The sequence below is a fragment of the Arctopsyche grandis genome, chromosome 3, assembly GCF_051622035.1.
Source record: "Arctopsyche grandis isolate Sample6627 chromosome 3, ASM5162203v2, whole genome shotgun sequence".
Taxonomy (NCBI): Eukaryota; Metazoa; Arthropoda; class Insecta; order Trichoptera; family Hydropsychidae; genus Arctopsyche; species Arctopsyche grandis.
Window position 1 is genome coordinate 17,908,451 of NC_135357.1, and position 17,454 is coordinate 17,925,904.

Genomic DNA, 17,454 nt, shown 5'->3' on the forward strand with positions numbered 1-17,454 from the left:
ATGTATGTTTACTGGAGGAAAATCGTATTGAGGATAATTTGTTGATAAATATGTAGTTGTTCGTGTATATCGCGTGAAATTAAAAACATCGATACTTAATTTCTTTCATACATATATTTTGACAGTGTTAACAATATGGTAAAAATACACAATTTTTTTAGAAAATCTTTCCTACATGCATACATGTATTTATGTAGATACGTACATACTAGTAGATTACCGTGGACATTTCCCCGTTTTTATATAGCACACCCTTATTAATGCGTGTGCAAGCAGGATATAAGCAGAGTACTCGGTATCGTCACCTGGTCCCCTTGTAAACTTTAAATAAATAAATATGATTGGTTAATAATAAAAAAATGAAATTTATTTATTATTTCGAATTTACTTTAATGCATTTAGGTATATGCCATGAATTTAATAGTTTATCAGGCTTGAGGGTGGTTTATTTTAATTTTATTTCCTATTAGTTTGATTTTTTTTAGTTATTTATTAGCTGAGTGTAATCGAACTCTTGTTGGTTTTGCTGTTTCTAGTTTTTAGTTTTAGGAAAAGCTGAAAGAAAAAAGTAAAGAGAAGGAGAAAGGCGTTTCTACGAATCACATTCTATTCCACGAAAAAATACGTTTCTTTCATATACTGGTAAATATCGGTATACCGGTATTAGGAAAAATCTTAAAAAAAAAACCGTTTACCGGGTTATAAAATTTGACGGTAAATTGTAATCCATAGTCGCTATGGGTAAACAAAATAGAAAAATACAATAATAATAAAATAAAACATAATATTAAATAATATAACACGTTACGATCTTAAATTAAACAATCTTTCAACCAGATCAGTATATTTTAGATTAAACAAATCCAATATACGAGAAATCTGGCCCTTTTCAACAGGCGAAATTATTACAGAGAAATTATGCCCTTTTCAACAGGCAACGAAACGATCAAACTATTACGTGCCACAACAGTAGAAAACAAAATGCGGCATCTAATGCACTTGAGTTGGGTGGGAACATTTAAGCTCTCGTGTAGAAAATTATATAAAATACAAAGAAAGAGAAGGAAGATATTAAAATGTATATAGAAACAATTAAATTAAAGAGAAAGAAAATAAACGTAATTGTAAAAAGAATAACTAATAAAATCCCATTAAAGTTTATTTTGAAAAAGTTTTAGGATACTAGAAATTAATAATTAATTAGGTGGACTATTCTAAGCGTAGACTATTATTTCAGAACTGAATGGTCTTCACATTCTGTTTTAATATTTAATTTTTGCCTAAATATGGAATTGATCGAATCGGTTTTGAGTGGCTGGTGAGCTGTTAATAAAATAATCAAGAGAAGGTAACAAATCACGCGCAGGTATACATAAGCACCCATTATACGATAAAATCGCTGAGGCGCCGTGCCGATAGGAAAAAATATTGCCGCCGGACGCCGAGTTGAATTTAGTGAATGAATTTTTTTTTTGGAGTTCATTTTAGCATGGCAGGTATGTGTTTCAAGGCCGTGTATCCACCGCGGACAATGGGGTCGGTAACGAGAACGAGTACTGGAGTTGCAACTTCGCGTCACTGACGCTGATGACGCACTTGCCTCGCGGGAAAACTCACGCCGGCTTCTTCGTAACGGTGACGTCACACGCAGCGACCAGCGCCTCTCAAGTTGCACAATACGGCATCTGGCAGCTCAGACACGTCCCAGCAGACGTGGTTTGTGTCTGATGACGTTTCGTCACTTGCTCCGAGAAGCTTCTGCGAAAAGGTCGCGGCCATAGTGCAATCAATTGTATCATTCGTATTGTTTGTGACTAGGATGATGATTTATAATTTTTACTTGGAATACGACTTAATATATAAGTCGACATTTTATGGTGTCAGTTTGGCGGAACTGTAGAGTGGTTGAGTTTACACTGAACGCTTGAATGGTGGCTTACACACGTACATATGATACATATGTACCTAACCGACTACATATTCTTATATTTTTATTAACCGCTTAGCTGCCCAAAGCGCCTTACGGCGCAAACAGCCGTATCTATTATACGCTCAGCGCTTCGGCTGGGCGTCGAAGCGGTTAACATACATATTAGCACTTTAGAGACCCGTTCACGTCTTTTGGCGAGATTTTTAAGGGTCTGGTTCACTGCATCGAAAGTCGAAAGATCGAAAAGCAAATATCGGAAAGCAAAGATTGAAAATCGAAAGATCTTAAGTCGGAAGATCGAAAAGAACGTATGCATGGTAAACGGTACTATGTATATATATAATATATATCAGTGGCGTGCGGTGAAACTCTCTCTCTTTTTGTCGTACAGCCTTACTTAATGTGCACGGGCAGGATACAAGAGAAACAGCCTGTTCAGCCTGAATACAGGAACAGACATAAAGAGAGAATTTTGCCACACGCCACTGATATACATATATCTGTACATATATACTGGGTGTCGTGAAAAGGTCGAAGTGAAAAAGTCGAAAATATTCGTTTAACATGCATACATATAAAAAATGGTTAGTATATATGTACATATATCAGTGGCGTGCGGTAAAGGTCTCTCTCCCACCGTCGTACATCCTCACTTAATTTGCGCGAGCAGGATACAACAGGAACAAGAGGAACAGGCTTTTCCTCCCGTATCCTGCGCGCGCACATTAAACAAGGCTATTTGACAAAAAGAGAGATAATTTCACCGCATGCCACTGATATATATTATATATCTATGTACATAATACCGTTTACCATGCACCCTATTTTTTGATCTTTCGACTTAAGATCTTTCGATTTTCAATCTTTGTCTTCCGATATTTGCTTTTTCGACCATTTCACTTTCGGTCCCGTGAGGTAGACCCGTATATATTACCCGCTCTTCATATGTATGAATGGTAAACGAACAAGAATAAATAAGAAATAATAAATCAAATACACAAAGAATTGTAAAATATTCTCAAAAGGTTTGTTGTTTAGCACTAAATACAGCGCATTCCCCGAACGTAGAAGTTTTATGAGCATAATGGCCAAAATCGTTTCTTATAATTCTATTTTTGGAAAATCTCAATACCGAAGGACTTAACTTTACCGATAAATTATTCCGAGAATTATAAATTAAAATCGAAGAAAGAGGAAGCCAGAAACTTGATTTTTTTAAAAGCGAATGTGTATCCTAGAGTGAAACTATTATGAAGCGAGTATATCCTTCTTGTATTGACGATTCCACAATGGTAGAAACTCTTTTAGATTCGGATGAATATGAAACAGTTGTATGTTTGACGATGAATGAAGAATTAAATAAGGAGTTATCAAAAACAAATATACAAAATAACTTAAATAAAAATTATCTCGATTTTAAAAAAGAAATTAAAATATACATACTGACAGGAGAAAAAACCGACAATTCGTCCCTTTTAACAATAAAACCAAGTTAATAGTTTTTTTCCAGTTAATAGATGTATCATGTATTATTTACTTTTTTTATATTTTGTAAATACATAATTATTTTTTTTAGTAATAAAATATATATAAAATTGAAAAAAGTTTTTTACACGTGTCCCGGGATCCCGGGAATCCCGAACGATCCCAGGGTCCGTCCCGTGTCCCGGGAATTGAAAAAGTCCGGGAAATCAGAAACCCTACCCGGTGCTCGAAAGTTTATATATCATACGTGCTTCTACATGTACACAAAGCACGTCCCATTGCACGCAAGCTTCACGCCACCCCCACCAGAATGCGCGCACATGTCTCATACCCTCTTGTTTGCTCTGCTGATTTTTTCATATATTTGCACTATATGCGAAACGCGGTCCTTTTTCAAGTATGAAATAGTATTAATATCGAATCAGCTTAGCCTTTTTGTAATTAATATATACAATTTGTCTTCATATATTTTATTTTCTAAATTAGCAAATCAAATATGGAGTGCATTTGTACGAATGAATGTTATTTTGAAATCAAAAATGCCACTCAACCTGAAGAATAAGATCTTCGATCAATGCGTTTTGTCAGCGATAACGTATGGATGTGAAACTTGGAAATTGAACGCCAAGATGCTACACAAAGTTCAATGCATTTAAAGAAGTATGGAACGCTGTATGCTTGACATAGCGAGGAAAGACAGGAAACGGAATACGTGGGTGAGAAGTATGACAAGAGTAGTAGATATAGTGAATAGAGTGAAGAGATTGAAATGGCAATGGGTGGGTCACTTAGCTAGAATAATGGACGAAAGGTGAACATAAGAAGTACTAGAATGGTACCAAAGAGAGTGCAAAAGGGTAAAAAGAAGATCGCAGCGAAGATGGGTAGACAAAATTAGGAAAATGTGTGGGGTGAGATGGATGACAGTTGCGCAAAAAAAAGACGAGTGGAAGCGTGCTGGAGAGGCCTTCATCCGGCAGTGGATGGTGAGCGGCTTTAGATGATGATGATACTTTATTTGGATCGCTTGATATTTTTTGAGTTCGTCTACATCAGTTTTAAATAAAACTAGAGCACTTTCTTTTATATACTCCGTCACTATATTTATCACTCCTGACAATTAATTGTTCTTGCTAGAAGGTTAAAAAGATTTTTGTCTCCAATTTGTATGGAGGCTTAAAATTTCACAGCACAATAAAAATATGACCGGCACTGGTCCACGGCTTGAGGGTTGAAAACCACTGGTCTAACTATATGTCACGTTTAAACACTTCGCTATACCCGTTTTCATGATTATTCTTCACACTTACAAATTCTTCTTTCAATCTTTTCTTCTTATTTATTCCAGGCATATGTATATATGTTTGTATGTACGTACATCTTTATATGTTTTCTGGATACTCTTTTATTGAGGTTTAATGTAGCTGTACTTTAGGTTAAATCGGTTATTTCCTAAAAATGGTAGATAGTAAAAATGTGTAAAAAGTTCATATGTATTGAGAATTGATTAAATTAAATATATAAGATGTGTTGAAGTAATTTAAAATATTTATTGTTATTTTTGAACTGAAGCGTGGAAAAGTTTGTATGTGAATTTAATTACACGAAATCGTTCAACTGAGAGAAAAACGATCTGATGATATTGGTACTGGTTTGATATTGTGTCTGTTCGAATGGACCACCCCGTCTCCCCTATGGCTTCTCGGTGGCTTTCCCTCGGGATAATAAAACAATTTAGGGCTATCACAACGAGATCGGGGATTGTTACCATTTATTCAATTGCCCGGGCGAAAGGTCCGACCTTACGGAATCAAAGGGCGCGATGCAAGGGTGCTAAATCAGGAGATAAGAGCTGAGCAGTTTCACCTCACTATAATGCCGGTCAAGAAGTGGGCGGCATAATATTATTGCTTAATTATCACATTTACATATCGACGGGGAAAGAATGTATGGGATCAATTTTATAACTCTCGAATAGTGAAAGAGGGTCAAATATGCGATTGGCAATAAGCGAGCTTTTGTGTTTATTTTTTCGTTTATAGGTACCTTCCAATTATGCACTATGGTGGGATAGCGATCTAGAAAACCGGATTCTTGCAGATCACAGTGGAGTTCAGTCGACGTGAGAGCATGAGAATCTCGTGCCGATAAATACCTTTGGGATGATTCACATTCTTCGCGGTGGTGCGGAGGTATTTGCACATAGGAATCCGGAACTCGAATCGTGGAGGTGTAAACATTCATTTTTTTTTTACCGTTATATAACGCTCCGAATATGGTAGTGATTATTTTAATAAGTGACCACCTTATTGCATTTGGATGTTATTACATATATTTGAATAGGTACCTGGCAACCGTTTTAATCTCAAGTTTGGTAAAAGCTTTCTTGCTCTTTGAAAAAATAATGTCACATTAAATTTAATACTATTTAATCGATTGAATATATTTTCAAAGCTGTTTTAAATTTTATTTGTATGCAGTGAAGAGTATATGAAAGCTTTGTTTCATTCTAAAGAGAAATTGTTAAAAACAACGTTTTACAATCATCACTTCAAAAGCCAAAATTCAGAGCTTTCATATACCCTTCTCTACACATGTACAATTAAAACAGCATTGTAAACGCATTCAATCGATGATATAGTATTAAATCTAATGTGACATTATTTTTTCAAAGAGCAAGAAAGCTTTAACCATGATTGAAATTAAATATATATATATATATATATATATATATATATATATATATATATATATATATATATATATATATATATATATATATATATATATATATATATATATATATATATATATATATATATATATATATATATATATATATATATATATATATATATATATATATATATATATATTTAGGTGTAAATATTAACTGATTATGGACCGTCAGAATTTTCCGAAAACTCTCTATGTGAGTCCGCGTATTGTGACATTATTTTTAATGTCACAATACGTGGACTAACATAGAGTTTTCGGAAAATTCTGACGGACCATAAAGAGTTAATATTTACACCTAAATATGAGCCGTTATATTTAAAAGTGGTGGAAGTCCAATTTTCAGTTCCAAAAACACTATTTATGTTTGACTTAATCCACAAATTGTTATCCAGAATATTGGACTAGCAGAAAAACGTATTACAGGACACCAGTATTTTCAAACATTGTAAAACGCAAAACATTATATTTAATACTTTGCTAGATATTTGAAGAAAAATGGACTTATCACACTTTTAATTATAACGACTCACTTGTGAAAATAATTTAAAGTTACTTAGATAAAATATTACTTGGCGTGTCGTTATATGTACCTAAAATATAAACATGATATATGAATCGTGAATATCAAAAAATATTTTTAGTTTTTCATTTACACTGTGCATAGATCTTGCTTACTGCCTGCTGGAAGGGTTTTCGGTGTCCGTAAATAAAGGTAGACAGTTGAAGCTTCTCCCCGTTGAATTATTCCCTACTTCCGGCGGGGTAGTATCCTGTAGGGGTAGTGCGAGTGCGAATGAGACGAAGCGACGCTTTTCCGATGCCTAACTTCCGGCGGAAGAGGCTGTCGTTTCAGGGGCTATCAACAGCGGTTTACTACGGGCTTCAGAGTGTCTATTGTAATTGATTTAATCTATCGCTGAACGCACACTGGACTATGTATTGTGCATTGACATTGTCACGAATGTACAAAGTTGACTTGAATATACATTGTAGACAATGGAGATGTACTGTTCGGTAAAGTTGAACAACCCTTTAAGTGCTGGAGACGTATCGTAGCAACGGTCACGGGGTGAGATTGCAAGTCTTAACGTGTCGACTTCAAATTGACTCATTATTTTTCAACCCTCGCTTTTGAAAGTTCAACAACGTATTGCGGTCTAAAGTCTGGAAAATTATTCAGCGAGAAAACCACATTTTACTCTGAAGTGAAGTGTGTATTAGATTAGAATCAATTGAATCAACTACGCGATTTTTTTTTTTAATTATTTGTATTATATTTATTTTAAATACGTAATAATAATATGTTTTAAAAGAAAATTTTGTTTAATGTCATTGCAAGTTCCAATTGTACGTTGTGTATGACTTTGTTTTGCTTGCAATATTTAAAAATAGCCGTTGAATTGACAGACAGCCTTTCTTAAGCTATTCTGAGAATCACATTCACCTCTGAGAATTTTCGCAAGCTCCTCCTTGGAAAACCAGACGAGCGAGATGCCTATATGGTGTAAAAAGAGACGGAGAAAAAGGTGTTACCTCTGAGCACCGCCCCTTCATCGCCTATTGGTTGAGTGTTCATTGTGTCTAATTTATTGGTTCTATTAGCGCGAAAATGTACGTTAATAAATTAAAGTTGAAAATGTAGGTAAAGTTAAAGGACATCTATGTATACATTTATACAGGGCATTTTAGTATCGCGTAATAATCTTTGATCTCAGTCAGATTTTATTATACATACATATATATGTACATAAATGTTGAAATTTTTCTTAGCATTTAGTGATCTACGTATGTATAATACATTTATACGACAAATATAATTGATTAAAAAAAAATCTATTTATTTCATATATAAAAAATTTAAAAATCGGTTACGTTCCATTGCTTTTTTAATGCAATACTGACAATATTTGGTGAGTGGGAAAACAGTATAATCGATTTAAAAAATATATATATATAAAATTCTAAGATAAGGATATTGTGGAGTCAGTGAGTATATTGGTATGTATGTATATTGATTCGGTCCCCATGACGAGACAGAATGTTAAATTACAGAAAACGCAAATATCGGAAGGCAAAGATCGAAAATCGAAAGATCTTAAGTCGAAAAATCAAAAAAAATGGTGCATGGTAAACGGTACATACTCACTTAATTTGCGCGAGCAGAATACAACAAGAACAAGAGGAACAGGCTTTCCTCCCGTATTAATATGCGCACGCAGAATACGGGAGGAAAAGCATGTTCCTCTTGTTCCTGTTGTATCCTGCTCGCGCAAATTAAGTGAGTATGTACCGTTTACCATGCACCATTTTTTTTGATCTTTCGACTTAAGATCTTTCGATTTTCGATCTTTGCCTTCCGATATTTGTGTTTTCTGTAATTTAACATTATGATATTAGCTAGCAGCATAGCTCGGTCGTTAAGCTTCTGCCTAACACCGAGAGGCACCGGGTTCGATCCCATGAGCTAACCTCGATTGAAAAGAATTTTATATATATCTGTAGTGCTGCTGATATTTGTGACTCCAGGTCGATCGATTCCTTTCAGAGTTTGCCGATTTTCTCTGATTTCATTGTTGAAACGGTTCCCGATTAAAATTGGCTAAAAACCTTCCTAGCTACTATGTCACCACTATTTGAGTATGATTAATGTGCATTAAAATTTATATACAATTCATAGATGTCTCGTTAATTTGCGAGTTTTCAGTGTCTTGTAATTCAGCAACTTGTATAATAAAAATGCTGTATTGTTTGTAAATTGGCCAGGAAGGCGCATTGGGGCTTACCTGTAAGGCATTCCTGGTATAAAATGTAATAAAATAAAAATAAAAATTTAATAAACATAATTTTTCAATTGGAATTTTTTTTCATATGAGCTGATATATTTTAAAGAGGCTTTTTATAGAAGAATCCACATTTTGAGATATATTTCGTAAAACATTAAATATAATGTTTTTTGCGTTTAACAATATTTAAAAATATTGGTGGCCTGTAATACGTTTATTCTGCTTTTCCAAGATTCTCGACATGTCGAATTAAAAGAAGTGAATTAAGTCAAACAGAAATAGTGTTTTGCAACTGAAAACTTGACTTCCGCCATTTTAAAATCATAGGTTTCAGCTCATACGTTCGTGCATACAGCGGTGGACTAATGTATTAGGCCACTTGTAAAAAATGCTTTTGACCGAAAATACTCGAATATTTAAATCAGTCACTACCTAGTACTTGCATCGCATCTAACTAGGAATTCCTCCATTGCTAATCCTACTTTCTCTCTTGGGTTTCTTATTTAATAAATACAAAATCGTTCATTTAATGCAAATCACTGTTTCAAGAGAAGAATATATGTACATATGTAGTTTCTATCGTTTCCGTTAATTTATTGGTTTTTTTCAAATAGGTGCATATTTTAATTTTTTGAAAACGGACCTTATGAGCTAGCTGGAGAAGTGAAAAGGGTATGAAATTTAATTTTTCTTTCGCAAACCATAAGAAAACGTTTGATGGAAGCTAAATTACGGGTCGGATAATATATTCTGACTAATTATATTATTAATATATACTATGAGTGTTACTCACAAATGAATGAAAAAGTTCAAAACATTCATCAATTTAATATGATTTAGTGAATTCGATTTTGTCTTGACAGTAATGAAAATATTGTTGATTTTCAATGTAGTACAAATGTATAGGTATATAATGTTTTTATGTAAGCAACTTATGTATGTATTTGTTTGTATATGTATCTACATATCTTTAATATATATTTTTAGAAAATTTATTAACAAGTTGACGTACTTATCTACTCGGCGTCTATTCGGCGTCATTCAGGCCCTTCGCCCTTCGACAGATTAGCTCTCTGCGGGTGGTAGCCATATTGTTTTACTGATGAGGACGACACGCGACGTCAATATTAAACACTTCATCATTTGCATACGAATAAAATTTAATAGATCGTTTCAATTTAAATACCCGTCCGATGAACTACTATATACAATTTTCACACCGACCGAACGTTTGAAAATATTTTCCCTCGGAATTTTATAGACATATTTTTCATTTTATGAGAATGGAAAAGTGAATGACGTCGTGGTGCGATTGGACGGGAATAGTGGGAGGATAAGCCGTAGCGTTCGCTTATTCAGTTTTTGGGAGCTTGTGGGAGGCTGGGGGGTGAGTGTCACTGCGCTGTAGCGAAAAGCCGCGACAGTGGCGCTCTCCAAAATATACGAGCCAAATATGATAATCCTGTGGAAGTAATAAAATGATAATGCGGACGTCGAGGGCGGCGCCCCACGGGGGGTCTGCGCCCCCGGGATCACGGCCGTCTCTCTCCCCTTCGACTCACCCCCGCGTCGAAAGCCGCGGAAGACGGCTTACGCGAGTGACAGATGACTGTCGCCCTTTAATGACTTGTAACGAATAATAAACGAAAACGTTTATTATGCACCCACCCTATACTTGTGTAAACTCGAGAGCTACATACATAGTTTCAGAATTGTGATCGTTAAATTCACCGCTGCCTGCTATTTTATGTTTATTCGTGTATCGACGAAAAAAAATGGCGGTGCTAAAACTTGTTTTAAGTGTGTCGTGTGTGGTCTTTGTCGGGTTTATTCTATTGTCAATATTAGTATCTGATTATCTGCTAACTTGATTTAGAAATTAGAGGTGACGAGCATATTAAAATATGCTCTGCTCATCCTATATGAATGTACGTACATTTATATACATATGTACATATACATTAGGCCGGAGCGAAAAACGGGAATTTTATATTTTCATGGAGCTTGTGGAAAACTTTCATCGTATCAAGGGAACGTTTAATAAAAAAATCATTGATTTAGAAAAATGTCCTGTGCTTCCAACTAATCGATTTATCGTTTTCATCTCTTTTTCCAGAATATAGAAGAATAATAATATTAAAATAAATTCACCTATTAAAGTTTATTTGGGTCGATTATGATAAGTTTTAACTGATGAACAAAAATTCAATGTCGTTGTTTCGCTTGAGAGTCCCCATACACAGCGTGATTTTTGTTTCAAATCAATGATTTATTTTATTTTATATTCCAATGATGCGATTAAAGTTTTCTTCAAGGCCCATCGATGAAAATCCAAAATTCGCGATTTTTGCTCCAGCTCGAAGTCCTCTAAAACACTCTTCCATTCGTCTCTGTTTTCCGCAACATTTTTTTTAATTTTTTTTAATTCCTTGCGATCTTCCTTTCTCCCTTTTACATTCTGTCGGGTACCATTTCAGCACATCTCTTGTCCACTATGTCTAGCGGCTATTGCCAGTTCAATCTCTTCACTCTCTCCACTATACCAACTACCCTTGTCATACTTCATATATACATATATCTCTCCCAGTTATACCGAGCACACAGCGCTCTATACTTTTTTGCATGCATTGGATTTTGTGTAACATTTTAATGTTCAATGCCCAAGTGTCATATCTATATGGCATGGCATACATACGTTATCACTGGCAAAATACATCGATCGAATATATTTTTCTTCAGGCAAAGTGGCATTTTGGATTTAAAAACGATCTTTATTTAAAATTCAATCCATCCTTATTTCATATGTCCTTTATAAATATTGAAATGTATGTATATATAAATGATTATATGAATCATTTTGGTACCTACAATCCTAAATTTACTACAAAGTATACAAAAAAATATGATTAAGACGGTCATATTCAAAATTCTTTACATCCGTTATTGATTTATGTTCTTAAAATTAACTAAAATAAAATGTAATTCGAAGTAAATGAAAAAAACATTAAAGCACCTTAAGTAATGAGGAACAAGTTTGAGTAGCTTAAGTAATAATATAGAGAAAATATTATAAACATATGTAATACTTATGTGGGTGGTCCTAAATTAATAACATTAATCTTCTAATATGCTGATAGCTGATATTTTAACACCCGTGTACCGAAAATTACAATATGTAGTGTATGTATAATATATGCTGTGATGTGATGTCTAAATTTTAAAAATTAAAATAAGTGGGTAATAAAAGTTTATGTATGTTTAGTTTTAGCATACATACATATGTATGTATGCTCATTTACAAACTTACATACTAGATAGAAAGTGTTTGCATATTTATTATTTTGCATTGTTTTCTCATCGATGAGTAATACGAATTTAATATTGTATGATATTCTTTCAATCTTTTCTGTCCTCCATCGAACATGCAGTTAATATCTTTTTGTTTGCATCAATGATACCGAACAGCATAACCAATTTTTTCAAATTATCAATCGCAGTATCTTTTCAAGATGAATCTTTATTGAAATAGTATGTATGTACCTATTTTAATTGCAATCGATTCCGAGAGTATCAGATTTCTTCGTATTAACCATTTGTGCGATTTTCCATGCAGTGAATTTGTCTTGTGAACGGTTTTTATGTATATTGGTTTTCTTGAATATGGGAATGGATTTTGGCGGGTAAGTTTGAATTTTATGGTACCAATTAATTATATACATATGTATATATGTACATATATGGAAACGTTTAAAAAATGATAGAAACCAGAAAACTCAAGAAACAGTCGATTTGAATTTCATAATTTAACCAGATTTTGTCAACAGCCCTTTATATAATATACAAAATCAAATAAATCTTTCAAATTTTAGTTAGGATGTCCATGATCTCTCCACTGTCTAAACAAATACTTAATTAGTGGTTAAGTATTTAGTAAGTTTAGCTTCTACGATATTTAGAATCGAATTTTACGAGTTATTTGATGATCATGTTTTAATCCTTTGTAGCACTATTTGTAATCTACCTGAAATTTGATCAACACTCAAAGTATGTAATTGCTCAATTTCATACACAATGCAATTTAAACTGCCATCGATACTTAAATGTGAAAAAAGTCACGAAGATCAACAATTAACGTGATCCACTATTTAAAGTGATCATCATATGAGCCGTTATATTTGAAATTGTCATAAATCTTTCTTCATTTCGAGATATATTTAAACGATATTTAAAAATACTGGTGGCCTGTAATACGTTTTTTCTCCTTTACTGAGATTCTGGAAATATGGAATTAAAAGAAGTGATAACAATTTGTGAATTAAGTCAAATAGAAATATTGATTTTGGAACTGAACATTGGACTTTCACCACTTTCAAATATAACGGCGCATTTAAACGAATCAATACATAATACTAATGTCCAAAGCTTGTAATTTACACTTAATGTGATCATTATTATGAAAACTTTTGTAATCAAGGTGATCGACAGTTAATGTAATCACTATTCGAACCGTTATATTTGAAAGTGGCATAAGTCCACTTCTCTTCATTTCGAGAAATATTTCGCAAAACATTAAATACAATGTTTTGCGTTTAACAATATTTAAAAATACCGGTGGCCTTAAGAATGCTTTTCCGAGATTCTGGACAAATCGAATTAAAAGAAATGATGACAATTTGTAAAATTAAGTCAAACAGTGTTTTTGGAACGGAAAATTGGACTCGTACCACTCTCAAGTATAGCGACTCATATAATGAACTCAAATATATGATTTCGAAAGAGACTTTGTATGTATGTAAGTTTTGGTTCGTAAAATCCGTGACGTTATCGAAAAAAATTAATTTCCTATCATGACTACATATTTTATTTTATTTTTTTATTGTTACAAATCAATATACACTCGTCATCACAGATTTGCTCCAATGCGACGGGTGTACGTTAACGAAATACAGAATACATAAACAATCAGAAATCAGAAATACAGTAATGCATATACAATCAGAATATATAGCATATAACAATTAATCAGAAATAATAATCATAGAGACATCTATGGATTATTTTTAGATTTTTGTAACAATTTTATGTACATATATCGATTTCAATTTCGATTCCGTTTTCAGTTCCTGTTCCGGATTCCTGTTACAATTCCGGATCCCGATACTTTTTTTAGTTCCGGATCTGGATTCATTTTTCAGTTCCAAATTCAAATAAATTTAATAAAAAAACAAATTAATGTTCACTACATATTAAATTAGCCATGTTTGAGCTTTTTATATTACAAATACCGAGCGAAAACCACTAGTAATATATAAGCATGACATGTAATGTTATCATTATTTGATAGGACAGAGCATTTTTTGCATCTAGGACGACATAAAAGTTACAATTGTGTTTTTAAAAATAGCTTCACTTATGCTATTTGACATGTTTGTGATCAACCATTTGATGGTCAATTATTAAGATGGGTACGTTGGTGATTTAATAGGTGTTTAAGGGTGGGTGTTAGGTGGGGGGGAGTGTGGGAGGCTAGTGAGTTGGGGGCGCGCGCCGGGGCGCGGTCTCCGCAACCCCAGTGCCCCACCGGACGTGGCTGTGACAGCCGGACGCGTCCGAACCGGAAAAGCCGGAAACACTTGCCGCGCATCTTGTCCTTCTCACGTACATCTCACAGAAACTTTTCCAAAGTTCGCGCAGTCTTCACAAAAGTTTCCAAATCCCCCACAGACGCACCGTCCCACCGCATTTAATTTGTTTTCACATCGAATCATTTCGTTTATGACAGTTAAATTTAATTTATCGATTGAATCGAGGTGTTTAAAATTCATTTCCGAGAATGCTATGAAGGATGCCGCCGCTTTTATAATTCGCATCGTTCAGGAAAAGTATTGGGAAAATCCGGTGAATGATTGATGTTCCGCCGACCAATAGAATGGTGTTTTTATTTTTACATTGCAACCGCAAAGCGTTGCGTCTAAATTTTTTCGACTTCCTGTCATCAATTTACGCAAAGTAATAGATGATTAAAAATCCAAAAAAAAAAGTGTACCTTTAACGCTACACTTTATTTATTTACCGGTGTTGGTGTCCCGTGGTTATGTCAAAATTGGTCAGTGGTTAAGTGTGACCGCAGAATCCTTCTAAGAAATCAGATCGTAAAATTTAACTTTTATATCGTTTATCACTTAAGAATAAAAGTTGAGAAAACAATTTGGAAGAACAATTAAAATTAAATTGAAAGTAATACATTTTTAATTTTAAATATCTATACGTGACTTAGTTTCAAAATCGGAAAGATTTGATCTAATAATATAATATATATTACTAACGGTTCGGTGATTATTCCGCAAAAAGCGATCTCGTGCACGTCACTAAAATTTCGCTCACGGAACATCTGGTACCCAAAAACTCCATCAATCTAAAAATAACCACGCGAAATATTGTACTAACGAGAACTCGAGCGCCAGATATTTCAAAATAATCCGTTTATCATAGCAAATATACATATGATGTTAATATTATAGTCTATTGAATGATCAAGTAGTGTTTCAGACGAAAAAGTGGCAAAAATGCATTTTCCAAACGCTTATGTATTATAGTATTTTGTTAGTTTTTTTATCGTATCGCACAGTGTTTGAATTATTCAACACAAAAGGTTTGCTTACATTAGTATTTTATGTACTTTTATTTTTATGTACTGTTGGTTTTTTTGTGCGTGATTTTCATTTATGCAATACTAGTGTAGGTAATCTTCTTGTGTGGAGTAATCTTAAAGTTGTGTTGCGCATATGTATGTATCACAAGTTAACGTATTTTTAATTATTAGAAATTATTTCCAGAAGCTTAAAGGGCAGTACATATGTATAGTTTGAAGATTACTTAAAAATTCATTTCACATCAAAGTATTAAATTGGATTTCAAATTTGGAGTTAAAATTTCATTTAGCAACAAATTCTAGAACTCCCAGTTTTTATGCTATATTTCTTCAAAAAATTTAAGTGGTGATTTGAATTGAAATGAATGTATTGAAGTGTACGTAGATAGACACTAGTGTGGTGTAGTGAAGTGCAGGGGCGTGCGGGATGTGAGGCGGCAGGGCGGCATGCAGCTGGGCGCCGACCACAGCGGGCGGCTCTGGCTGGCCGCGCGCCGCTTGCACGCACCTTCACATCACTTTTACGGTACTTTTTAATCTTAATTCACAATTCAAAAGTAGAAAAAAAATCGCTTTCGATTCATTCAACGACCCAACAGTGAATATAACCGAAGGAATGTAAAAGTCGGGAACCGTTTATGGTTGTTGGAATGCGGACCAACAATTTACCGGATTGTTTCGCGGACGGTAACTTCGAATCGGTAGACACAATTACAGGTTTCAATTTCGAGATGCGTGTTCTTATTTAGTCAGCATTTGAGATGCTTCGAATTCTTCGAAAATTATTCACTGAATTCGAACAAATTTTCTGCCTAGTCATTGGGATAAAAATATATACCTATATATAATAGTAAACATGTGGTTTATAACAGTAATGTTTTATTTTGAAAATAGTAACTATGTACAATATATACACATAGATCACTTTTGACTTCCGTATTTGATTATTATTTAACTTTCAGTCATGTTTGTAGAACCACTGATATACATATGTACATACATATGTATGTATGTATGTAGGTAGTTGAAACCGTTATTGGAACACATGCTTCACCATTTAATTATGTGAATAAGGAAACCTTTCAAAAAGGTCGGTAATTATCTTCCAATCTCCAATGGGTTGTGTCTCGTGTAATTTATAAATAGACCTACATATTTAATAGTTGTACCTATGTGAGAAGTAAAATCGAATAATGGATTTGGCAATGATTTAAATCGAATATAATTTTTATCTTTTCAAGGTTGATTGATGATTTAAAAAAAATGGTGCTATTTTTAAATGTTTTTATTGCAGATCCGTATCAAGTTTTGAACGCGGCATCGCACCGTTTGGTAGCCCAGGGTTCTGGTCAAATTCAGCTCTGGCAGTTTTTACTGGAACTTCTAGCAGATTCTTCGAATGGAGGCTGCATCGCTTGGGAAGGTTCCGACGGCGAGTTCAGATTGGCCGATCCCGATGAAGTAGCGCGTCGATGGGGAGAGAGGAAAGCCAAACCAAATATGAACTACGATAAACTTAGTAGAGCACTTAGGTGAGTCTATGAATATTAGTTTTTTTATTAAATTTGAATGAAAATAGCCAACTTTATGAAAATAGCCAACTTTAAAATGACTAAGCCCATCGTTATAATAAAAATATGAGTAGTTTAATAATAAGAATTTAGAAAGTTCTAGTTCTCATGAGTTTTTTTTTTAATATTTCTATTATATTTATTTAATAAATTCATCATATTTTACCTATTTTCTTTGTATGTATAAATTCATGATCTTTGTATTTTCTTTATTGTATATTTATAATTAACATAATTCATAAATCATATTGCGTATTGTATATTTATAATTAATATAATTCATAAATCATTGTT

At 33.7% G+C, this 17,454-nt stretch overlaps 1 protein-coding gene across 1 annotated transcript in view; it reads left to right on the forward strand.

Moving 5' to 3' along the window:
• LOC143909139 (DNA-binding protein D-ETS-6-like) overlaps positions 1 to 17,454 on the forward strand; it is a 32,332-nt gene that overhangs the window by 11,923 nt on the left and 2,955 nt on the right. Inside the window, exon 4 of the mRNA XM_077427040.1 lies at positions 16,884 to 17,121. Within this exon, the coding sequence (XP_077283166.1) occupies positions 16,884 to 17,121 (238 nt within the window). The remainder of the gene's footprint in view (positions 1 to 16,883; positions 17,122 to 17,454) is intronic.